This window comes from Xiphias gladius, chromosome 14 (assembly GCF_016859285.1).
Source record: "Xiphias gladius isolate SHS-SW01 ecotype Sanya breed wild chromosome 14, ASM1685928v1, whole genome shotgun sequence".
Classification (NCBI taxonomy): domain Eukaryota; kingdom Metazoa; phylum Chordata; class Actinopteri; order Istiophoriformes; family Xiphiidae; genus Xiphias; species Xiphias gladius.
The window spans coordinates 14,808,627-14,834,294 of record NC_053413.1 but is presented as its reverse complement, the minus strand read 5'-3'; the positions used below and the strand labels follow the sequence as shown (position 1 = coordinate 14,834,294).

The window sequence follows — 25,668 nt, the reverse complement described above, 5'->3', positions numbered from 1 at the left end:
CACACCCACCTGCATCATGGCGGGGGCGTCAGTGAAGGTGGCGGTGAGGGTCCGACCCTTCAACTCCAGAGAGATCGCCAAAGAGAGCAAATGCATCATTCAGATGTCAGGAAACACAACAAGTGAGTACGAATTCAAGGGTGTTCTGCTGGACCGCAACAGCGAGGCCAGACCTATAGACGCTAAAGTCAGCGACTGACTGACTGAGGTATAAAGTTACACTAGTTTCTGTTTCCGTTGTTCTGTTGCGTCATCAGGCAGTGTCACCAACTTAGTGCCTTTGTCGCTAGATTTACTGGTTTTTCAGAACCCCTTTAGCGACTTTTCTTCTTTTCTTCACAAAAGCACCGAGTGACAAATGGAGCGACTTTTTGGACAAACCTTAACTACTTTCTGTAGAAGAGAGTCCGAACTCACCCAGTCTTTAACTTATGTGCACGACAATTTTGTCAGACGACCTTGTGGTTATAAAACCAGGACTTTAGCAGTGCAAAGCAGCAGCTTGGAAATGGCTTGGACCTGCCTGCTGGCTAACATATAGTTTTAATGGGCTGCATTTCAGAAACTATTTCGTACTTGTTCTGACAAAAGAGTAAGAAAAACACGAGAAAATGCACATTTGGATGAATACATCTGTAAATATGATATAATACATTTTATGCTCATGCAAAGTAACGTGCATACTTCGTGTAAAAAATGCCAGTAATATGTTCCTTCTTTTTTTAAAATTTTTAGTCACTTTTTCTTTCATACTATTATTTGTCTTTACGCCAATACAGGACTAATCAATTGTCAAAAAATTGCAACTGAAACATCAATTATGTTAAATGAAGAAGAAAACATGCACAGTTAATTACCCTTGGCCCATATGCATTATAAATAGGCTACATTTTTATGTTATCAATTCTTAAACCTCAATAGATCTTAAATACAGTAGATCTTAAACATTGATAGTATCACAACATGTGCATCTGAATAACTGAGAAAGTCTGACACAGTGGTTGTAACTTCATGTATGAGGCAAAGCATGTATCCTTTGAAGTCTTACTCATGGCTTTAGAGTTTGAAACCCAGCAATGCAATGACTTCCTGGTCCTGGTGTGATCATGTTCCTGTGACCTACACCGAGTCAAGTTTGGCATTTCACCTCAGATATTTGTCTCGTAGGCAGCTTCCCCCTCCAGCCACAAAAGAGTGGGCAGGGAGGCATGCAGCATGTTGGCAGCTGGGGAGGGAAACAAAAGCTTCAGTCAGGCCTGAGGCCCGTCAGTGTGCGTAGGATGTAGCGACCGCTGCAGCTCTCCGCTCGCATCATTCGAGCTGCAGGGACCAAAAAAGACCCCGTTGTTCTGGTTGAGTCCAGACACGGGGTCAGCTGATGCAAGTGTGTGTATTTGTGCCTGTCAGTGCTTTTGATGACCTCATTAGAGCCCAAGATTCAAACTTTGATTATTCCAACTCCTTAGCTTCACTGACTGTGACTCTGAGTGCTCACAGCTCTCTCTGCCCTTGTATTTTTCTGCATTATAGCCACACTGTTGTGTTTCTGGCTGAGTGCATGTTTCTGCAGGACATTTCTGCCATGTCGAACTTGTCCGCAAGGGGCGATACAGTTGTTTCAGTTTGCAGCTCACGGAGCATCTGCTCCTGCTCAGTTCTTGTTTCATATTGTGCATACACTGCACCGCTCCCCTCTTTAAAAAGGATGATGGTGCATTTAAAACTGCTGATATTGATACTAACTGAGGGGTAATTCCATGCCAAATCAACAGATTTTAGAAAAATTTGCCTTGCTCTAATAAACGAGTGTTGCTAAAAAATTGCAAAGTTCCATAAGTCATTACTTTTGAACTATTCATGATACATGCTTGAAACTTTCAGGGATTGTTCTACACTATTAGATGTCTTTCACTTCTAAAATGGTTGGCCGTTGCATATTTGCCAAGTAATTACTCGCTGAAAATTGTATTAAAAAAATGATTTCATGCTTTCGAGCCCACTATATTTTCATACTTAACCACATAAGATCTTTTATATTTTTATAAATAATACTCATGTTATAGTACCTTCTTAGCAACCAGGTACACGCCTGAAAGAAATCAAAGTTTCTGATTTTCGAGGGAATAAAAATTCGAAAAAATATTATTTTACATCTATATTTCAAATGCTTATTTCCCATGTATGACAGATCTATCTGAAAAACAATCATACCACTGGATAGAGCATGTTTTTTAATTAATATATAATACAACAAAATATGAAGTTGGTGCCTTGAACTAAACAATTTTTTATCAAGGTATCAAACACACCATGTTTTACTACAAGTGGACATTCTGAAAAAAACGCTTTGAAGAAATAGTGTCCACTGTAGGAGTTTGGGCAATGCAATGATGTCCTTTTCCAGATCTGGCAGAAGTGTATACTACCTGCCAGTTGGTGCAAGTGGGGCATCAGTGATCTTTACTTGTACAAATATTCATAGAACAAAAAGGGAATAGAAGACAACCAAAACAAAAACCCAGCTGAGATACAACATGGGACCCCAACATGCAGAGACGAAAAATACTGAACGTGTGTATGTGAATTAGGAAATCGTAGTGGCTCAGTTAGGGAGCAAGCAAATATTTTCCATTGAAAGGTGTAGATTTATATCAGTATGAATTTAAATATTTCCACAGTCTGCATTCTGAAGAACTGACAGCGACTGGACTGTAATGAAATAATATGCAGGTCATTAGAGTGAGTCACCCCCTGGTGCCTCTAACTGATCTGTTTTGCTCTGTTTTAGCGATCCTGAACCCCAAACAGCCGAAAGAAAACAAGAGCTTTAACTTCGACTTCTCTTACTGGTCACACACTACGGTGAGTTTCATGGCATCATTTCAGTTTTACTCCTCTCAGGAAATAAATAAATGCACAGTACTACTAGTCACATAGGAAGATTAATGTCTTACAAATGATAAATGATAAATGATAAATATTGATCTGAATTTTACATTTCAAGTGTGTTTTTGATGTCCATTAGAACATATTCATGCTGTGAAAAACAACGATTGTTTGACTCCCTCATCTTCTTTGTCTTTATTTCCACTCCACTGCCTCCACCTCTGCAGCCTGAGGACGTCAACTATGCGTCTCAGATGCAGGTGTACAAGGACATCGGAGAGGAGATGCTGCTTCATGCCTTTGAAGGCTACAACGTGTGCATATTTGCATACGGCCAGACAGGAGCGGGCAAAAGCTACACCATGATGGGACGACAGGAGAAAGACCAGCAAGGAATCATACCTCTGGTAATACACCATACAAATCAGATTGATAATTAAAGACAAAGGATGTAAATATTCCCATTGAGAGAGCAAATATTTAATTTATTTGCTTAGAATTCGTGTAGATGGGACTGAAACACAGACATTATGCTCTTTTGATTGATGTTTTTTCTGCTTTAATCACTGTTTTGTTTTTCTAGATGTGTGAGGACCTCTTCACCAAGATCAATGGCAGCAATAATGACAACAGCATGTCTTACTCTGTGGAGGTGAGGGATCTCGGACTCCACCGTACTTTTCGTGAATGCTCTTTTCCACATTTTGAACATTTGGCAGAGCGTCTCACAATTTTTCTCAGGACTGAAACTGTCTGTACAACGCTGAACATCTAAAACCATGAATATTAAAGCCGACTTAGTGAATTAAGTTCAGATGTTCGTAACATAACAAATATTTCAGAGGGACAGCCGGTGCTGTAATTTTTTTTATTGTATCAGATAGTCGGAAGCTAATTAGGTTGATTTATAATCTTTTATTGTCCCTGGCCAGGAACAACCAAATAGTAGTTATAACAAATTAATAACTCATAAAATATTTTTATGACTTGACTACCTCTTTGCTTCTTACAGGTGAGTTACATGGAGATTTACTGTGAGCGTGTGCGTGACCTGCTGAACCCCAAAAACAAAGGAAACCTGCGTGTCAGAGAGCACCCTCTGATGGGACCCTACGTTGAAGACCTGTCCAAACTAGCCGTCACCTCCTACAACGACATCCAGGACCTGATGGACTCTGGAAACAAGGCCAGGTGACAGGACTAGCCCGATTGTTAATGATAGATTAACCAGTCGATTCGTAGATGTAAGATGAGTGATATGGTTGTGATTAATGAATTCATTAATCAGTGGATTAATGAATTCATTAATCAGTGGATGGAACAACTGATGGATCACTGGAGCAGATAATGATCGATGGACACAAATGTAGGAGACAGTAATATGCACCCAAAGTAACAGCATTTTTCCTTTTTTCAGGACTGTGGCTGCCACCAACATGAACGAGACCAGCAGCCGTTCCCACGCCGTCTTCAACATCATCTTCACACAGAAGAAACACGACATGGAAACGGACAACACATCAGAAAAGGTTCTGACACCAAGCTCAGCTCATACTCATGCATTAGAGATCACCCTGTCTGGCAGAAAGATGTTTTTTTCCGCCTCATAGCAGAGATGCTATGAGGCAGATTTTATGACCTTTTAATGAGCTGAGTTTAGGCCGTCTGCAGTGTTGTTATCTGATGAATGTGTTGCTGTGTTGATTGATAACCACACATAAAGTGCTACTGCCAGTTCTCTTAGTGCAGTTGCGGGTGGATTGTATTCACTTTTTATCTTCATACAGGTCAGCAAGATCAGTCTGGTGGACTTGGCTGGCAGCGAGAGAGCTGACTCCACGGGAGCCAAAGGAACCAGACTGAAGGTGAGAGGAAGGTTGTTTCTATGGTGTGTTTGCACACAGGTTGGAGAGCCAGAAAAGACGTGTAATAGCAAGTATTGTATGGCAGATTTAAAATCAAAATTTGCACGTGAATAGATAGACCAATACACCAAATAACTGATTTTTATTTCTTTGTATCTGCAGGAAGGAGCAAACATCAACAAGTCTTTAACCACATTGGGGAAAGTTATTTCTGGTCTAGCTGAACTGGTATGTTTTTACACTTGTCATCAAAGATACACTGCTCAGGACTCTTAGACTTGCTATTCAAATAACAGATGTTGGTATTTCTCTTCCAACTGTCAGGATTCGGCACCAAACAAGGTAAGCAATATCAAATATATCGCAACTTTGAAAACGCCAGTAGGATATATTCAGTATTTTTCAGGCTCAATAGCAAATCAATTTGTGTTTATTTTGTGCACAGAACAAGAAAAAGAAGAAAGTGGAGAGTTTTATTCCCTACAGAGATTCAGTTCTGACCTGGCTACTGAGGGAGAACTTGGGTATGCAAACAGAGTAGTAAACCGAAGTTTTTACCACAACAAAATAAACGTCTGTGTCGATTAAAGCATTTTCCTATTTTACGTCTTTTAGGAGGAAACTCTCGCACAGCTATGGTGGCTGCCCTCAGTCCTGCTGATATTAACTATGATGAAACCCTCAGTACCCTCCGGTGAGAAAAATTTCAATAAAATATCGGTTTAAAGATAATTAAATCGGTCAATTTTCCCCCACAAAGAGTATTTTCAAGATACTGTCACACATACACCTCAGAGTCAACCTGTAGAGTAGATGAACAGATTAGCATTTGGAGCATTTTGGTGCATATATTTGCATATAACTGAGGAAAATGGACTTTACATTATGTAGCTCATTGGTGTTTCATCATCAGTGGTCTCTTACAAATGTCTGCTGATACTTTTGCACTTTGTAGTGATTGTATAATGACTTAACAAATGCATGGACATTTTTTCCTCGGCTTTGGAACTTACAGTAGCGTCCTTCTCATTTTATATCCCACATTGTCATTAATTGGTGAATGTAATTCAGTATGCAGAGCCTGAGGAGTCATGCTTTGTAACTTTATGGCTTCATGACCTCAGTGACCTCTGTCCCTCCAGGTATGCTGATCGTGCCAAACAGATCCGCTGCAACGCTGTGATCAATGAGGACCCCAACAACCGTCTGGTGCGTGAGCTGAAAGAGGAGGTGGCTCGCCTCAAGGACCTGCTGTATGCACAGGGCCTGGGAGACATCATAGAGAGTGAGTGTAGCACGGGGAAACACAACTCACAGAAAATGCACATATATAGGATTATACACACACACACACACACACACACACACACACACACACACAGTCGTGCAAACACGTGCACAAACCTGCATTTAGAGTTTTTGTGCAGGTTTTTTTCCGTACGTTTAAGACAGTGTCTCTTCTCTCCTCTGTCCTATCAGCGTATCGCTGCACCGGCCCCGTCATCACTGGTTTGAAATGTGTGTATAACTCTAGCAAGCCTGCGCTTTGCAACTAATAGAAATGAATCCTGAGCCGGCCTTCCTCCACCACCACACCAGAGACCTAACTAACAACCCCAAGAGACCATTTGTGAAATCCAATAAGACATTAATTACATAAAAATATGTAAAGCATACAGTGATTATTTAGAGCAACACAAAAAATTATCTAAGAGGTTAAACCTTGTTGCTGTAATCCCTTAATTTTCTCTCAAGAATTCAGCAAAATGGCCTCCTTTTTACTTTCCATTAGTGCTCATTTCCATGGTTAATGCATGTGTTTTCTCTATCTCTTTTTAATATGGGAAATTCTAGACACATTTTTCCTTCTAATACAATTTTAGATTGGCTGGTCCCACAAGGACTCTTTGTTTCTGTTGTCCAATATATATTTTTGGAAAAAAGGGAAAGCGAACAGCATCACAGCCTGGGTTGGCATGAAGCATGCTGTTTAATGCATTTTATAAAACAATTATTAGAGATCATGGAAGAAAGGACTGACGGGGAGGACGCCATTTTAGATTACTGAGGAGCTCTTTTCATTGCATCCTGGTTCTCTGTGTGTGGAGCTAATTGAAGCTATGAGTAAGGAGCTTTGAGGCCTGCACTGCCAGGAGCTACGCTACCAAAGGCTGTGCTAAACAGTTTCGAAGACATTAGGACATACTTCACATACAAAAAAAAAAAAAAAACTCAGGCTGTATTTGGTCTTTATGCATTGTAGTGACATATATATTTTTCTTTTCTTTTTCATAATATTCTCATGCTTGCGAGCTTGTCGAGTGTGTTTCTGTGTATTTGAGTGTCATAGAAAAAAAAAACTTCTGATCTCTAACTTTCAGTCTGTTTGGCATTTTGTGCTCTGTTGGTTTGAGTTGCTCTTTTCTCTCTGTCTGCGATGGCTTTGGTAAGCAAATGACCTCTGCTTCTTTGATCCATTATTTGAGCTTTCTCTTCTTTTTTGTACTCCTCCCTGTCATTCCCCTATTTTTTTCCTTTTTATCCATTTTTCTGCATGTTCCTCTCAATCCCCGATGTCTCTCTTTAATTACCCGGCGTCTGCTCCTACCTTCCCTCCTTCTGTCCTTCCTTCCTTGCTCTCTTCCATGCAACGCCTCTCTCTCTGGCAGACCTGTGCGATTACAAGAACTTTGTGAATAATCGCCAGGCTGTCAATCAAAGGGGTGATCTTTCCACAGTGACCAATGCCATGACGGGAATGAGCCCCTCTCCCTCGCTCTCGGCCCTGTCCAGTCGTGCCGGGTCCATCAACAACCTCCACGATCGCATCTTCAGCCCAGCCAGTGAGGAGACCATTGAGAGGCTCAAGGTAGGAAGGATGAGGGTGAAAGTTTTCAGTATGTAGAGTTGGGAAATGGGAGGTTACATATGTGCTTATGGGTACAAATAATGTGGGTGGGTATGAGAACATCAGATAAAAAACTTTGAACTTTGGTGGGAAGGGACTAAGAATAAGCAAAGTCAATAATTGCAATTTGTCTGTGTGAAATTTTAAGTTATCTCTCTTAATTTCACCAACAGGAAACTGAGAAAATCATCGCTGAGCTCAATGAGACCTGGGAGGAGAAGCTGCGTCGTACTGAGGCCATCCGCATGGAGAGGTTGGTCCAAAATATTCATGCGGTGTTTTATAGCTTTTTTCATTTGAAAGACCTGTCCTCAGTGCTCATTCATACAGCCTGCTCATGCCCATAGTAATGGGGACAGTCCCATTTTTGTTTTCTTAAGCTTTCCCCTGAAATTCACAGCATATTTAACCATGTAACACCCACCTGCCTTTGGGGCTGGTCCACCGAAACTAAAACAAATGGACTAATTGGGATTCTTAGACCCCTGAGATGAATTTGGACATGAATTTTCAAGGATATGATTGATTTTTGGATTGCCAGACTGCTTTGAAAATAGGAATACACCATTTTATGACATTTTAGTCATGCTAGCGGCACGAATCTAGGGATGGAGATGTCGGTCAACTATCAGATGGAATGTTATGAAATTTTGAACAAACATTCACAGGGGCTATTCATGGCAAAAAAACCATCTCACCTAACATCCTCAAATCATAACTTTTAAATAACAATCACCCTGTTGTTGTCTGTAAAATCGTATGTTATGATGCCAACTGTGTGCTGTCTGTAGAGAGGCGCTTCTGGCTGAGATGGGTGTTGCCATGAGAGAAGATGGAGGCACAGTGGGCGTCTTCTCCCCGAAAAAGGCAAGATGCTCCTCACTGCTGGATAGTAGTTGGTGTTCTTACAATATGTGTCTGAACTCACACAAACACAAAAAAATAACTGTCGTGATTTCCCCTTTTAGACCCCTCATCTGGTGAACCTGAACGAGGACCCGCTGATGTCTGAGTGTCTGCTGTATTACATCAAAGATGGCATTACCAAGTAAGGTTTGAAATAATTTCCGTTTCGAGATATAATCCAGACATGGCGCTGGTTTTGGGGGAATTTCTCTCAATTGGATCACCTTATCTTCCCGCAGGGTTGGCCGTGAAAATGCCAAGACTCGCCAGGACATTGTTCTCAGTGGTCATTTTATCAAAGATGAACACTGCACCTTCAGCAGCACCACATGCTCTCAGGGAGAAGGTAAATGGCTGGCTGCTCGCTCTATGGCTTAATATGTCAGACTACAGTGTTAAATAAATGTTCCAGTGTGTAAATACATTTTACAAAGCAAGCCCACCATCTGTTATATTGCATTAATTTTAAATTCTTGGTATTATAAATCTTTTTTTTAGGATGTGTCATGCTTGAACCATGTGAGGGGGCAGAGACGTATGTCAACGGGAAGAGAGTGACCTCACCCATTGTTCTGCGATCTGGTCAGTGTCCGTTTAAAAAAAAAAAAAAAAAGGTGGAAAACAAAGCAATTGTACCTAGGAGAGTAAATGTATTGTGAGGATGAGAGAAGTCTGCGGCACAGTATTAGGCCAAAGTCGGAAAAAGTGTTTGGAAATCAGAATAGCTACCAAAGAATTTCTGTCACCGTGGAAAACTTCACATGGTTATGTTGTTTAACGAGCTTTGACTTCCTAAAGTGCAAAAAGTGTCAGTAATTTAAACATAGAAGTATCATGACACAGATGTAATCTGCAATTAATGCCATTTTTTTTAAACTGAGAAAGCAGTAATGTCAGCTTTCTCATTACTGTGTAAAATCATCATGCAATAGGGAATTTTAAACCTTTCTGATTTAAACTCTTTAGGGAATCGCATCATCATGGGAAAGAGCCACGTGTTTCGCTTCAACGACCCCGAGCAGGCTCGTATGGAGCGAGAGAGGACGCCATGCGCTGAGACGCCCGTGGAGCCCGTCGACTGGGCCTTTGCTCAGAGAGAGCTGCTGGAGAAACAAGGCATCGACATGAAGCAGGAGATGGAGCAGAGGTATGTGTAGAGAAGAATATTAAATTCATAACGATGATTGGGATTATTACTTTACAGTATTGTTTACATATGTGTGATTATATAACTTTCCTTTCAGGCTTCAGGAACTTGAGGATCAGTACCGTAGAGAAAGAGAAGAAGCCAGTAACCTGCTAGAACAGCAAAGGCTGGTGAGAGAAAGCTCCATTTGAAAACAAAAAATTTGAATTCATTTCATTGCAGCCTTGACATTGATGTTTTACTCCATGAAAGATTCAAAAATACCGATTTAATTGTCTATTTATTGGAAGCAAAAGTAAAATATTAGCCTATAAACACATTCTGTTCCTGATCTGGTTCATGTATTTTCTTTCAGGACTATGAGAGTAAACTGGAGGCTCTTCAGAAACAAGTCAACTCCCGGTACCTGGAGTCACCTGAGGAAGAGGAGGAGCCCGAAGAGGAAGGTGATGCTGTCAACAACAATCGTCTCCCGATCGGGCTTTTATTTGATCACATTGTATTCACACATCAACTCTCTTGCCTCTCCAGTGCCGTGGACGAAGCGTGAAACTGAGCTGGCTCTGTGGGCTTTCAGAAAGTGGCGTTTCTACCAGTTCACCTCTCTCAGGGATCTGCTTTGGGGTAACGCCATCTTCCTCAAGGAGGCCAATGCTATCAGTGTGGAACTGAAGAAGAAGGTGGGATGTTACAAACATTGTCCATGTTCAGCCCTGTTACATATGTCATGTGTTACATGTCATCTTTTATATATATATATTTTTTTAGTTTTGTGTAAACATAGGACAGATTTCTCTAAATAAATAAACAAATCTACGTCCATAGGCAGTAAAAATCTTACAAGTGACAAAATTCTGGTTGTTGTTGCCTTGGTGTAAGCCCTCCATAAAATCATTAAACACTTCTTGCACTAGTTGAGATAAATCATTTTTTAAAGTCAGAGTGCAGATTTGTTTTAATGGGATTCTGGTGCATGAAGAGTTTCCTCTTCAGTCCAGACTGGAGGCAGAGTGAAGTGTATGAAGTGTCTGCGTGGAGCCATTGACCATTGTGGATTTAATTGGATTTGCATCAGTGTGAGCCTCTCGAAAAATAACGGATCGTCTGGACTTACCACAGTGATTTAGCTTTGTGAGTCATCAAAGTCTAACATACAGTACAAAATGATGTAATTACTAGTCTGTCTGCTTATCACTTTGTAAAAGGTGGTATGAATATTAAAATGTACAATACTGACTGTCGAAATGAAACTTTTCTGCTTCATGTCCGAGCCAGTTATTGATTTCAATCAGCCGTCCAAGCTGTATGTTGTGTTACAATCAGCAGAAGATCAAACTTATTTTTATGCTGAATATTCTGGCTATGAAATCCCTCTGATGTTTCGCAGCTTTAGTATAGTATAGTAGCACCTGAATTAATCTGTGTTACTTGTACCAATGTCATTGTTTAATGAAGATAAATATTACCATATCAGGCCTCTTCTTTTTGTGTCGATAGCGCTGTAGATTGAATTTATTTTGCTTTTGCTGACATAAACTCTGTCCAGTGGCTTTTTTGTCTGATATTTCCAAGTCACTGCTGTTGAAGTGATCTTTTAAGAATACTGGTATCCTGATTTGATTTTACAGATTTGACACAGTAGGATATAATCGCGCAGTCGCTCATGTTTTATGTCTTGTGTCGTGCACAGGTGCAGTTCCAGTTCGTCCTGCTGACGGACACTCTCTACTCTCCACTGCCGCCTGACCTGCTGCCCCCCTGTGTGGCCAAAGAAAGAGAAAGACGACCTTTCCCCCAGACCATTGTAGCTGTCGAAGTACAGGATCAGAAGAATGGAGCCACGCATTACTGGACTCTGGAGAAACTCAGGTAGTAGGGATTTCACATTAGAATAGTGGATACACAGCTTAAAGCCTTAAAGCGAGTTCTATTTATTTATAATTATTTTAAAAATCCTGGGAATTTTGTAGGAGTTCATATCCAATGTGCATTATATGAATACCTATAAGATGAAATGAATTACATCAAACTATAAAAGAGCTATGAGTATAGACACATGCAAAATAAGAAGCCCGAGTAGCTGAGGGGTTGAGGCTTTGATTCGTGTCATGCCGGTCTCTGTCTCCCATTATTTCCTGCCATCTGTCTACTGTGTCTCTCTAATAAAGAATGAGGATATTAATGAATACAAAAATCCATTTAATCCTTTACAAACTTGTTCTACTGCCCTCTGGCGTTTTTATAAAGTACAGTAAAATTGTTGCTAAAACAAACACAGTAGGACCTTTTACACATATTTGTGTGATCCTGCCTGTCCCTCACATTAAGCAGAACCTTTCCTTTTTTTTTTTTTCTTCAATGGCACCATGCCATGCATGCTCTACCTGTTATTATGTCCCGGTTTGTTCAGTGGTGGAGCTGGCCCTCCATATGTTTTTAATTTACATATTGCCCCCTGCAGGCAGAGGCTGGACCTGATGAGAGAAATGTACGACCGTGCCGCAGAGCTCCCCAGCAGTGCTGTGGAGGACTGCGACCACACCCTGACCGGCGGCGACCCCTTCTATGATCGCTTCCCCTGGTTCCGTCTGGTCGGCAGGTCAGTCACCATCTAAACACCGACAGACACTATTCCTCTCCTGGAGGCGGTGTTAATTTAAATCCCGCTCTTTTATTGCAAAATAAACGTTTGCTCAAACTGACACCCCTCCTCACTCCCTTGCCTCTTCTCCTCAGGGCTTTTGTGTACCTGAGTAACCTGCTGTACCCGGTGCCCCTGGTACATCGCGTTGCCATCGTCAGCGAGAAAGGAGAGGTGAAAGGCTTCCTCAGAGTGGCTGTGCAGGCCATCTCAGGTACAAAAATCAAGGCTGAGTATTAGTTTTAACACAGTCAGATGCTGTTGAACAAGCCGTTATACTGTTCTTTTGAGATGGTTTGTGCTTGAAATGATTGTAATGCTTTGTTGTAAGACTGTGTGCTCTGTTCTGTCCCTCTGCAGCGGATGAGGAGGCCCCTGATTATGGCTCTGGTGTGAGGCAGTCAGGCACTGCCAAGATCTCCTTTGAAGACAAGCAGTTTGAGAAGGTACTTATGGATATTGATAGCGCAGAGCTGGAGAAAATGGTTGGAATATGAATTTCTCCCTGAATCTCTGCCTTTGGATGTTAATGCCCACGCTGATGGTTTCCCGTCTCGTGTCAGTTCCAGACTGAGTCATGTCCTGGCGGTCTGTCGCACTCCAACACCTCCCAGGAGGAGCTGCGAATTGTGGAGGGAGAAGGGCAAAATGCAGAGATAGGAATCTCTGCAGATGAAGTCAACAACAACACTTGTGCAGGTGAGAGGAGATCTGTGGAGGGACTGGAAATGATAAAAAAAAGTCTTCATAGGTCAGGATTTGAATAGAGGAGAAATACCGTATTGATGACAGTCAGACCCTTTCAGGGCTTACGGGGCTCACAATTCATAAAGATCTAAAACAAAAGTATTTAGCTTGACAAATTTATTATGCCAAATTTGGTGGTAAAAACACTGTCTTTTTTGGATAACATAGTGTATGTTTCCACTGACATATATTTGTTGAAAAGGAACCATTTTTTTCTCCATACACACCCAATACTTACAGGGTTAAAAGGGTGTGGCTCTGTCAAAACACCACACATTTATATATTTCAGAGTTGACCCATTCAGTATAAATGGTACTGCAGTGCTAAAATACATGCTTTAGATTAAAAGGAAAATAATCTAAATCATGTATGAAACAATATGACACATCTGTTTCTATGTGTCTTCCTCTGTCTCAAGTAGCTACCCTGGAGGCTCCCTGCAGCCCAGTGAAGAGTTTAGGTCTGGGTCTGGATCCTCCTCTGGACCTCTCTCCAGAGAAAGCTCTGTCCCACCTGACGATCGGCAGCACCTTCACCTTCAGAGTCACTGTCTTACAGGCCTCCAGCATCTCAGCCGAGTATGCCGACATCTTCTGTCAGTTCAAGTGAGTGAGCAGTAACACTTCGAGCTCTGCATGTCTTGACCTGCTACTGTGGGTCCAATATTAACATATATGCCACATTATTCCCACTAAATGCTACTGGTTGTATCCTTGTCTATGCCACAAATCTCTCATTTCAGTTAATATTAAACAAACAACAGCGACATAAAAAAATTGTACCAAAATCAATTATTTAATTCCATTAATATCAATCGAAATACCCATGCAATTTGAATTTCTTGACTTCTTAATAATAAAATACAATAATGTAACAGTTCTTGCATATATAAACCTCTTCATTGACACACAACAAAGCTCCAATCAATTCAGATAAACTGAAATCTAATGATGTAATTAAGCTTGATCTAAAATAAGTCATCAGTGTTTTACACACTTTACACACTTTTTTTTTTCTACATGTGACTGTTTTTGTCTTTACACTTTATAGTTACTATTTATATTGGTGGATCCAGTATTTATATAAATTTTTTTTAAGTCTTTAAAGTTACTTATCTAAATATCTGTAATTATACCTACTACCTACTACTCTCAGTTGAAGTTACTGAGATGTGATTGAGATGAACTGATTTTCAGCAGTATGTATTACAATGTTCACTGATAATCATAATTGTTTGTGGTTTGAGGAATTACACAAGTTAAACAGAATGTGTTTGTGTGGTAGTCAGCCTTGGGCTTTGGTTAAAATACATAGCAACGTCAAAGGTTTTAATGTCTTCTCTCATTTCAGTTTCATCCACCGTCATGACGAAGCTTTCTCCACTGAACCGCTGAAGAACACTGGCAGAGGACCTCCGCTGGGCTTCTACCACGTACAAAATGTGAGCGCTGATCTCAACATTCATTCCTGTTATTAACAAATATTAATGGTTACAACTACTGCAGTATTTTTACTTCTCTTTTGAAATATTTTCTCAATTATCTTTTGGTTATTGACAGGCTGCTCGAGTAGTTGTTCGAAGGGTGTAGTTGTAGTCTCATTCTTTCTTTCCTCTGTCAGATCAAAGTGGAGGTGACCAAGTCCTTCGTGGAATACATAAAGACTCAGCCCATCGTCTTCGAGGTGTTCGGTCACTATCAGAAACAGCCCTTCCCTCCGCTTTGCAAAGACCTGATCAGGTCAGGGAGAAATTTGAACTTTAATTTCCACCAGCCAATGACTAATTGTCAGTTGATAATTTTTAGGTGGAAAGAATGTTTCCTAACCTTTTGGTTTGCTCGTCTTGTCTTTTAGTCCACTGAGACCTTCCAGGAGGCAGTTCCCCAGGGTGATGCCCTTATCCAAACCAGGTTAGCCGTTTCTAAGAGTACATCAAACATCTTTATTTATCCATGATGTGTAATTTATCTTATTGCATTCCACCACCTTTTATAAGTAAGATTTTAGGGCTCAAGTTTGATTTAATGATTCGCTGTAATCTATAATAATCTAAAATAGTTAATTAATTGGAAAAGAATGAATAAAGTCAAGCATGTAGCTCCACTCATTTAAATTAAACAAACTGCTTTTCTCATATCACAGGGGCAACTATCAATCAAGTATTCGATAAATCAGTTCTTTATTTGATTAATTGATAAACCTTTCAATTCATAAAATGTGAAAACAAAATGCCGCACATTAGCTCATTAGAACCAGAGTTTTTTGATGACCTGTCATAAAAACCCGAAAGGTTAGGATTTTGTAATAATCTAAAAGGCAGAAAAGTAAGATAAAAAAATTTGAAGCTATAACCAGCAAATGTTTGATATTTTTAATTGATTAGTAGCTTATAAGATGATCAGAATTGTCATCCATTACTTTTAGGGTTAGCCCCAGAGTCATTTTTTTGTCCGATTGTTTCAGTTTCTTCCATTTTTTTCTCCAATAAAGGGCTTTTTGGGAGAGTTTTTCCTTATTTGATTCGAGGGTCTAAGGACAGTGGGTGCTGCACGCTGTACAGATTGTGAAGCCTCCTGAGGCAGATTTGTGATTTGTGATATTGGGCGATATCAATAAAACTGACGGGACAAGAAATGTTTAAACCTAACTCCACAACCTGCCCTGTCTTCCTCCCTCGTGCTGCGTCTTTAAGCAATGGGACATTCAGTTCAGTCCAGTTCAGTTCGTGTATTGTGCTCTAGTCTGTCGCTCATTGATCTGTTCTCTCTTCATTCTTCAGTGCCGGCCACAAAGCTCAGCACTTTGACTCGCTCCACTGCGGGACCGTGCCACGCCAAGTACGACCTCATGGTCTTCTTTGAGATCTGTGAGCTGGAGGCCAACGGAGAGTGAGTCATAGCTTTGAAGTTGTGTTGCCACTTTGGTACCATAAAACCAAGGGACACAACAGATCACATGCACAAAAATGCTTTTATTTTCTATTACTGGAGTGAATGCATAGGTATATCACGCTACATTTTGAGTATCAATATTTAATCTATTTGATCATTTCCCTGTCTCCAGCTACATCCCTGCTGTTGTTGACCACAGAGGTGGGATGCCCTGTCACGGCACGTTCCTCTTACATCAGGTCTGACTCCGTTCATGTTTCCCCCAGAGACATATTAATAAACTTCAGAGTGATCAATGTCAGTAGCTAATATAAGTAGCTTGGGATCAGTTGCTTTCTACATTTTTCTTATTTCTATTTAATAGCCGTGATAAAGTTTAAAAACTTTTAAAAAATACATTACATCAACCGAAGCCAGCAAATCCAGTCCATTCATTTCTTTAATCTTTGCATTGAATATATTTTTCTCTTCACACCTGGAACTCCAGTAACAAACTATTTTGCTTCCCATCTTCTCTCGACTCCATAGGGCATTCAGAGGAGGATCACAGTTACCATCGCTCATGAAACGGGAAATGATATTGAGTGGAAAGAGGTGAAGGAGCTGGTTATCGGTGAGTAATGAAGAAAATAGAAAAACATCTCCGGCTAAGTTGGTTAGAAATCAAAACCCTGGACTAATCTCATCATGCCTTGTTTGACCTCAGGCCGCATTCGAAACACACCAGAGGCTGATGAGACCATCATAGACCCCAACATCCTTTCCCTCAACATCCTGTCTTCTGGATACTTCTGGCCAAAACATGATGACAAGTATGCATCTATCTATCTATCTATCTATCTATCTATCTATCTATCTATCTATCTACTTTTTATATTTTTTACTTGACACAATATTCTCTTTTAATTTGTTAAGAAACCTGCAGTAGATCATATAGACAACATAATCAAATATTATTTTGCCTCAATTCACTTTTCAGTTTGCATGGATCAATATTGTTTGCTGAGTTTAAACTTTTAACAGCTGCAGTTAAAAGTTTCTAACTCCTGCCCCTTTTCTCTTTATTCTTTGTTAATGGCAGCGTCTCCTTGGGAGTTGATCATAGGTATAATGACATCATTTTTATCTTTTCAATTATTGTTTCTGATAACAAGATGTCCCCTTGGCTTGCAGGTCTCTGGTTAGGTTGACTCTGTTCTCTTTAAAAACCGAGCAGATATATGATGACTTTTTGTTTTTTCTCATGCCAGAACTTTCTACCGATTTGAGGCAGCATGGGACAGTTCCATGCACAACTCTCTGCTCCTGAACAGAGTCACTCCCTATGGAGAGAAGATCTACATCACCCTCTCTGCTTATCTAGAGGTACCGGAGAATACATGGAAATTGCAATTACACTGATTTCACTTCCTTTTTTTCCCTTAAATACATATTTTTTCAAAACTGAGAGCAATTCAGCCACAATGTAACCAGACACTTTGCGCTCTTGCGATTGGATTATGATTTGTTACTTTTCTATGTATTTTAACCAGATGGAGAACTGCACTCAGCCAACAGTGATCACCAAAGATTTCTGCATGGTGTTTTACTCCCGTGACACGAAGCTTCCAGCCTCTCGCTCCATCAGAAACCTCTTCAGCACCGGCTGCCTCCGGCCCTCTGAGAGGTACACATTTATAGATTAATACAATCTGAATCTTACACTGATTCTAGACTACAATATCTGTTTATATGACAGTCTTTTAAAATGTAAATTGTAGTACCTCTCTTTCAAATTCACTGTTGAAATGAAATGTTGCCTCTCTCTATCTCAGTAACCGCGTCACGGGAGTCTATGAAGTCACCCTCTGCCATGTGGCAGACAATGGAAGCCCAGGTGAGACGAAATTAAAGAAAATCGTCTATAAAAAATAAAAACATTTCTCAGACGTCACATCGTGTTTTGTCCTACAATAAGCATGGGCCTTTTTCTTTCTCTTCATCAGGCATGCAGCGGCGTCGCAGGCGTGTGCTGGACACCTCGGTGGCGTATGTCCGAGGAGAGGAGAACCTGGCCGGATGGAGGCCTCGCAGTGACAGCCTCATCCTTGACCACCAGTGGGAGCTGGAGAAACTCAGCTTGCTGCAGGAGGTCAGTAAACTTGTAGACTGAAGTGGTTCGTAAGAAAGATGACACCTAAAAAAGATGAGTAAGGAAATTGCTTTTAGTTGAATAGTTGCAGCTTATTATATTTTGAATGACCTTTAGGCTTCACAAAATCAGTCTAAATTTTGATTCCAGCTCAGTTTTGCTACAAGCAAACCGTGTATATACAAAACATCACCTTTTCATGAAAAAACCCAGCTTTGTGGTAATGCATTTCCCTGATAATCAACTTGGTATCACATTGATTATTGATTTAGCTCAAGAATTATGAGAATTTATTTGAATCCTAAAGGCACACATATTCCTTGATTTGATCTCAACGACAAAATGATGACGTGGATTAGATGATGACATAACCATTCAAAACTACCTACCCTTGTGAGCATTTATTTATAGATGTAAAGTGAAGTTCAGATGAAGCTCATCTTTTGCATAGCTTACTGGAAACGGCACACTTTTGAGCCTTGCCTGTGAGACCACAACAAGTGAAGTAAAATTTGCATGTGCTTGTGGTTTTAGGTGGAGAAGACCAGGCACTACCTGCTGCTGAGAGAGAAGCTGGAGGCGACACTGCAGGCGGGACAGGAGGCGCTCTACAAGAGCAGCGACGTCAGCGACTTGGCAAAGAGTCCCATCCTAAGCCACAGTCCCAGCAGCAGCCCTGCCCCCGAGAGCCCCAACCAGAGGCAGAGGGAGCTGGCTGCCAAGGTGATTGCCGGAATTTGAGGCCTTCAGATCTTTCTACTTAGCTGATCTGCTTATCTGTTATTTTTATACTGTTATGATGAGATACAGATTATACTAAACATTGTCTAAAAAAAAAAAAAAAAAATCTATTTTCAATTTCTTCTTTTTAGTGTCTGCGTCTGCTGATGCACACCTTCAACAGGGAGTACAGCCAGGTGAGCAGCAGTGCCAGTGAGAGCAAGGTGAGCCCCAGCCTAGGCCCTCTGACCCAGCCCAATTATCCTTCTGAACCTAACGTTTGCTGCTGTACTCTCACAAAATATTATAGCCCCACACTTCACCCCCTCTCTGCCTCTGCATTAGTTCATTCAGTCATTTTTTCAGCACCAAATTTTGTCTTTTCAACATTTCTTTTTCTTTCTCCTGTCTAATTTCATATCACTCAGTTCTTTTAAACTTATGTTTTCTGTCTTTAAAACCACTCACTAGGCCTGTGCTAAATAATTTTCACTAATAATTCCCAGAGTTTGCTTGAACCAGCTGTAAGAAATGTGCCAGATATGATAATTAAACAACAAACTTTTTTTTTTCAGGATAATATTGACCAAGTTCTCCTGCTTAATTCTTAATTCCCATGTATCCATATTTCATCCCTTAAAATAAGTTAGGTTCCCCTGCTTTTTTCCGGACTTCTTCCCTTACTGTCCCTCCTCCTCAGAGACTGCGAGGCTTCCACTAACTCCTTACTCCTTCATATCCTCTTTAACATGTTAATCAGCGAGGGGCTCTTAGACATAATGAGGATTTGTGTTACATTGCTACGGAGATGGTTCTACAGTACATTGCTAGACAATAACAAATTGTCTAATTGAGCTGTTTTCTGAATGCATGTCTGTGTTGTACGTGTTTAATTGTTTGCTGGTTTGTTTTGTCTGTGTCTGCATTTGTCCCTCTTGTCTTGTGTGTGTATATGTGTGTGTGCGCTTCTCCGTGCATGATTTGTTGTGCGTGTGTGTTTCTGTGTGTGGATGTGTTTTAGCTCTCTGAGATGTCTGCTTCACTAATGAGGGAATCATCATCGTCTGGACTGAGCACGCTCACGCCATCCTCTACCTGCCCGTCATTGGTCGAGGGACACTATGACATTAGGTATGTGAGTGCATGCTGTTACTCTTCAACATTTCAATTTTTTTCAGTGTGCTGGTTTGTAAAGTTTTCGATACTTTGCTCCAATGTTTCCCAAGACAGTATCATGCTTTACAGCAATCAAGAAAATATTTTTTTTGACATTTAATTGAAACAGACTGTAGTTTGTTGCTGCCTCTGTAAATGTAAAATATTTCCTTTTCTGAAGCAGATTTCTTTTAGGATCCCCTAAAAAGGTGTTATGACTTTAAAATGTTAAACTTTTCTTGAAGTTGGTATAGATTGACTAACTCTGTCTGTTGGTTACTCCAGCTACTTAGAATTGCACTTGCATAAAGGAGGACTTGCAAGAGACAGATTGAATAACAGAATAGTCAAAATCAAGGCAGCAGAGGCCAAGGTACTCTGACTTGTAGTCCATAGTATAAGTCAAGCCCAAAAAACACTGGACCCTACATTTCCCAAAATGCAACTCGGTAGCATCTTTCATTAGACCCTCCCTGTCTGGTAAATTCTTGTGTCTTTCACACTGGTATTATTTTCTCATATGAAATTCCACTTAGGAGAGCTAGTAGTACTTCGCATGACGAATAAAATGTTCCCTTTTAAACAGACATTTACATGAGAAGAGTGAGAGATGTCGTGGTCTATTGCTTTAACTGCACTTTAACAAACACTTCTGTTTGATTGATAAATCATTACTGCTAGAAACTCTCACTTCACTTTTCACTTTTTTCTTAAGCCAAAGAATTTGTGTTATGAACAGGCCCAGAAACTTTGTTTAGTTGAACCATGGTTCCTTTTTGTCACATAATGAACATGTTGTTTGTGTTGTGAAGACACACTGAACCCAGTTCAGGAGCGTCCACACCAGATCTGGACCCGTACAGCCCAGTGGACAGGAAGAAAGCTCTCAGAGGATGCACTTTTGTTCCTGACATACAGGAGATTCGTGTCAGGTCAGACTACACACACCATACTTTACTATTTTCATTTGGAGAATAAGCATAATTTAAGAGCAGTTGTGGTGAGGTTATATTCATTTTGTCTTAACATTAGTATTTCTCCTATCGTCTGTAGCCCCATTGTGTCAAAGAAGGGCTACTTGCACTTCCTGGAGCCCCACACCACTGGCTGGGTGAGGCGCTACGTGGTGGTACGCAGGCCCTACGTCTACCTGTACCGCAGCGAGAGGGACAGTGTTGAGAGAGCTGTCATCAACCTGTCATCTGCAAAGGTGGAATACAGTGAAGACAAACAGACCTTACTGCGGGTACGACCGAGCTTCAGTTCAATAGTAAAACCGATTTCTGAATAAAAAAAACAAAACAAAACACTTACTCGGTGAAGCTGAATGAACTTTAGTAACCTCAGGGTGTTAAATGTCTCCAGACTCCCAACACGTTTGCTGTGTGCACTGAGCATCGTGGGATACTGCTGCAGGCCAGCAATGACAAAGAGATGCATGACTGGCTGTACGCTTTCAACCCTCTGTTAGCCGGCACCATCAGGTGGGTGGAGGATAAACTGTAGAGGAAAAATCCAACCTAAAAAGCAACAAAGATGAAATATTGTCAGTTTGTTTAACACATTTTTAACATACCTTTGGTAATACTTTGACAGGTCCCATGTTTTCTAAGAAAGAAACTGATATATAACTAAATGTTTAGAGTGGTGCCTGGAAATTATTATGTAATTCGATACTGGAGATGTGTTAAATTGGCAATGTCCGAGGTCTAATAGCTTAGACTAGCGTAGGCTTGTGACTACTTAAAATAGAGTAATGTCAACCTGTGACCCCTCATCATAGCTTATGACCTTAGTGAGGACAGGAGATGTGAGCAGTTCAATGGAAGAGTGATTATCTTTCTTATTGGATTGTTTACTTTGTAGAATTTTTAGAGGCCTCAAGAGTTGAAATTATCCAATACTTCTCAAGAACAAAGGCAAAATCTGAAAAAAAAACATTATTTTGTTAAATAGAAGTATCTGGTGACCCCTCACATTTTTGGGGGGGCCCTTGAGGGGTGCCAACCCCCTCTCTAGAAACCAATGACCTAGGTAGTGTTTCAGTGAGTGCATAGCACGTCAGCTGAATAAATGTAAAATTTGTCCGCAGACAAGTATACAGTTAATCAAATATGGATTAAATAATACAATTACACATATGTTTTTTCAGCAAAAAAAGATGTAAAAAGCCACTTTGCACTACCTGCTCAAAGCCACCCAGCAGACCGACACAGTTAGCGACTAGCTGGTGAACATTGTGGAGCATTTTAGCTGCTAAAGAGCCAGATATTTCCCTCAGGAGTTGGTAGAGACCAAAAACAGAGCTAAAAGAGAGTGAATATTGGATTTACATTCCCCAGGTGGCTAGAAACATGAGTCCAGATGAATGATGATTTTGCTCAGTAAGTGTGGGACATGTAAATGAACAACTGTTTGCTAACAAGTTCACTGTCAACTTAAAAGATGATTATATATCAGTGTTGTTTTTACAACTTGTGTCTGCTGCCCCCAAGTGACCAAAGCAATTCCTCCAGAAATCAACAACTGCTTTTTTTTCCAGGAAACTTCCTAGGAAATTATTAGAAAATAATGGGCCTTTTAAAATGAAATGTCATCATAGCTGCTTTTTATTCATAATACTGTTAATTTCTATCTTACTTTCCCATTTTCCCAATTTTTTGATCTCCTCTTCTCAGGTCAAAGCTGTCTCGGAGAAAGTCAATCCAGTCGGTCCCTTCTGCTCAGAGGATGTGAGAGGTGAACCAGACTGGTGGGAAAACAAAACAAAACAATACAATCTAAAAGCTCTGCTCAACCTCCTGCTCTAATGAACATTGACCATATAAACAAACTTATACATAAAACCATTTAAATCCCCTTCTACATGACATCCCTCAGTCACTCATACCAAACCCCAACAGAAACTGTCCCTTCTCACTTTTTGCAGTCGTCACCTCAAACCCTGCATGGTGTGCTCCCTCCTGACCATTAGAAGAATACATAAGAAAAACTAACCACCCAAACATGTTAATTAACTTATTTCTGCTGGGCATTTGGACTAGTTCTGATTAGTTTTCATGTACATGTAGAAATCTGTCATCTGTGAGGCCACCAAATCCCTGTAGAAAGTTAATATGTGCTCAGTCCCTCCTTTATCTGTCTTAACTGAAAATCAGTCCCAGTTGTAAACCAACCATTCATGTATTTCTAATTAATGCCATCAGGTGAGAGGGAAAATGAAAACATCAAATCAGATGTTTCTCTGTGTAGAAGTGTGTTAAGTGCAGGGATGACAGCTCCACATACATCTATTATATAAATACTGTACATTACCTTGTTTGGAATGGCTTGGTGCTCTACAACATAGAGTATTTGTTTCACTGCAGAGGTTTCAGATAGTGAGCAGATCGGTAGCATGAGGAGGGGTTTGTTAAGACAAAGCGGTAAGTTGTTATACCTGTTGTTGATGTTTTTTTTTTAACTGGTTTAATTAAAACTGAGTTTGTTGGCTAGACTAAGGTAGAATAACACACAATCAGGAGAGATAACTCATGTCCTTGCCTTGTTCTTGATATGTTCTTTTTTTTGTGCGTATACCCATAAAGGAGAAGATTCATTTATTGTTGCTATCATAGGTTCTCTGCACTGTTATTTATTTGTGACAGGACCACTGACCAGTTTTGTTGCATGGCACTTTATTGTCTTCAATGAGTTAATGTCTTGTGTCATTTACTCAGTTGTTGTAACCAAAGCATAGTTTCCTTGTTGTAATTGTTTCAAACATTGTCCACTGTGCAATTGTGTTAGAAGACAGTTTTTGAGAATAACTGGATTTAAACAAATAGTTTGACATTTTGAGAAGTATGCCTATTTGCTTTCTTGCTGAGAAAGATAAGAAGATCGATACTCTGCATTGTCCTTAAATATGAAGCTACAGCCAGCAGCCGGTTGGCTTAGCTTACCTAAGACTGGAAACAGGAGGAAACAGCGAGACGGGCTCTATCCATAGGTAACAAAATCTGCCTACCAGTACTTCAAAAGCTCACTAATTAACATGTTGTCTCCCGTTATTTTGAAGTGTAAAAATGACAAGTTGAGATTTTAATAGTAGTTATGTGCTGGACTATTGCCTAGCAGGGTGCAGAGACTTCCAGGACAAACAAAGTCACAAATGAGATATAATTTGTTAATTAGTGAGCTTTAAAGGTGTTGGAAGCTGGATTTTTCTGTCTTAGAATAGAGCCAGGCAAGCTGTTGCCCCCTGTTTCTTTAGGTTAAGCTAATCGTCTTCTCAGTACAAACCCCAAGTGTAGCATCCTTGCAGGGATGCAATCCCCATATTGATGTGTTGTACCAAGTTTCCTTCCCTCAGGGATCATTGGTTATATGCATAACCTCTAGATTTTTTCATCTGACTTCTTGCAAGAAAGCCAATTCACTTGTTTTTCAAACTATTTCTTTAAACTAATCAGTTGTATCTAAATTGGACTAAGATGTTTTGTATGATAAATACACCAGGAGGACAACTATACTGTATGTTTGTGGTTTTTCTTTTTTTTTTAAAAAATCAAATAAGCACTTATACTGTCTGTTATGGGCCAGCAGAGTTGTTACATTAAATAATTTTACTATTTAAGTCTCCTCTAGTAGCTCAATGGAAAGTTGTAAAGGATCCTGGACCTGTAATCTGTTGAGGGCAGTTGCTTTGAGCGGGCAAGAGCGTTGCCGATGCACCAGATAGTGCCTCCCTTTCTTCACTTCTTTTTCTTCGCTCCCTCCTTCATCATTGTCTTCGACATCAACACTAAAGTTAGTTACATGTGTCTAAGAGTAATCTTATATGTAGAGTAATAGTAGGTGCTGTGGATCTTTTTTTATATTGATGATATACGTCAATGTTTTGGAGATTGAATATTATCAATGATGCTTTATAGTATGTTGGTATAGCCTGTAACAGTACAGTACAGCGTGTCTCTCATTATCATTGACTGTAATTGTTGCATTTAAAAGGAATTCCCCTCTTGGCTTTTGTACTGTAGGTACTAGATATTTGACAGCCCGATGCTTGTGTCAGAAACCAGTACAGTATGATTAGCTTTGGTGTTGTTATGACTTCTCTGTCAAAGATGGTTTCTAGTTGCTTTTACCTGTTTCTGTTATTTTGCACTGTACCAAGATGACCTTGAATGTGGGTCTTGAATAAATTATCAGTAGAAGAAAATATTTATCTAAAAAATAGCTTGTTCTTGCTAGAAATATTATTTACATTAGATATTATTATGTCTGTATATTCTTTTACTTGAATCTAAGGGGATATTATCCATATCTTTCACTCTAGAGAGGAACAACTTCTTCATTTGTAAATCTTATACCAAAAACATGGTCAGCCAACCATTTCGTCATTGTCATTTTCCTCTGGTTATGATCAGTTTATTGTCAAATCTGACTTACAGTCATACAACAGAAAGTATTTAGGACTCTTTATGCCACAGGCCAACCAACCTGTTGAGCAATGCAGCCTAATACTTTAAAAATCTGTGCAAAATCTAATATAAAGGTTGTATTTCAAATTTCACTTTGGATTTGTTGCTACTCATGGCCACTGTTTTTTTTTTTTTTTTTTTTAGTGATATTCTGTCTGAGCAAAGAATTCAGTGTAATTACATTATATATTTCTTACTGTTTTGG

At 40.0% G+C, this 25,668-nt stretch overlaps 1 protein-coding gene across 2 annotated transcripts; it reads left to right on the top strand.

The window, feature by feature from the left end:
* Positions 1 to 10: 10 nt before the first annotated feature.
* Positions 11 to 24,537, top strand: kif1ab (kinesin family member 1Ab). Of its 2 annotated transcripts, XM_040143932.1 has the most exons (47): positions 11 to 122; positions 2,789 to 2,862; positions 3,114 to 3,293; positions 3,470 to 3,538; positions 3,899 to 4,077; positions 4,304 to 4,415; positions 4,674 to 4,751; positions 4,914 to 4,979; positions 5,076 to 5,093; positions 5,197 to 5,275; positions 5,367 to 5,445; positions 5,894 to 6,036; positions 6,231 to 6,269; positions 7,490 to 7,620; positions 7,833 to 7,912; positions 8,451 to 8,526; positions 8,628 to 8,707; positions 8,805 to 8,911; positions 9,064 to 9,147; positions 9,532 to 9,712; positions 9,810 to 9,882; positions 10,068 to 10,158; positions 10,244 to 10,392; positions 11,403 to 11,581; positions 12,174 to 12,311; positions 12,449 to 12,567; positions 12,714 to 12,799; positions 12,917 to 13,052; positions 13,523 to 13,706; positions 14,452 to 14,542; positions 14,722 to 14,840; positions 14,956 to 15,011; positions 15,881 to 15,989; positions 16,165 to 16,231; positions 16,521 to 16,605; positions 16,699 to 16,804; positions 17,243 to 17,357; positions 17,525 to 17,658; positions 17,807 to 17,868; positions 17,978 to 18,123; positions 18,658 to 18,846; positions 18,996 to 19,067; positions 19,865 to 19,974; positions 20,811 to 20,930; positions 21,052 to 21,244; positions 21,364 to 21,482; positions 22,677 to 24,537. In XM_040143932.1, exons 1-47 carry the CDS (start codon positions 17 to 19, stop codon positions 22,732 to 22,734), a joined length of 5,067 nt encoding a protein of 1,688 aa, XP_039999866.1. In that variant the 5' UTR covers positions 11 to 16; the 3' UTR covers positions 22,735 to 24,537. The 2 variants fall into 2 exon arrangements, with proteins under 2 accessions (XP_039999866.1, XP_039999865.1); XM_040143931.1 differs by lacking the exon at positions 6,231 to 6,269.
* The last annotated feature ends 1,131 nt before the right edge of the window (positions 24,538 to 25,668 follow it).

Bases quoted from the DNA above. Each gene is read 5' to 3' on its own strand.
- kif1ab (XM_040143932.1), top strand. From the start codon at position 17: ATGGCGGGGGCGTCAGTGAAGGTGGCGGTGAGGGTCCGACCCTTCAAC. The intron at 3,539-3,898 runs GTGAGGGATCTC...TGCTTCTTACAG, and splicing joins GCATGTCTTACTCTGTGGAG to GTGAGTTACATGGAGATTTA. The intron at 7,621-7,832 runs GTAGGAAGGATG...TTTCACCAACAG, and splicing joins AGACCATTGAGAGGCTCAAG to GAAACTGAGAAAATCATCGC.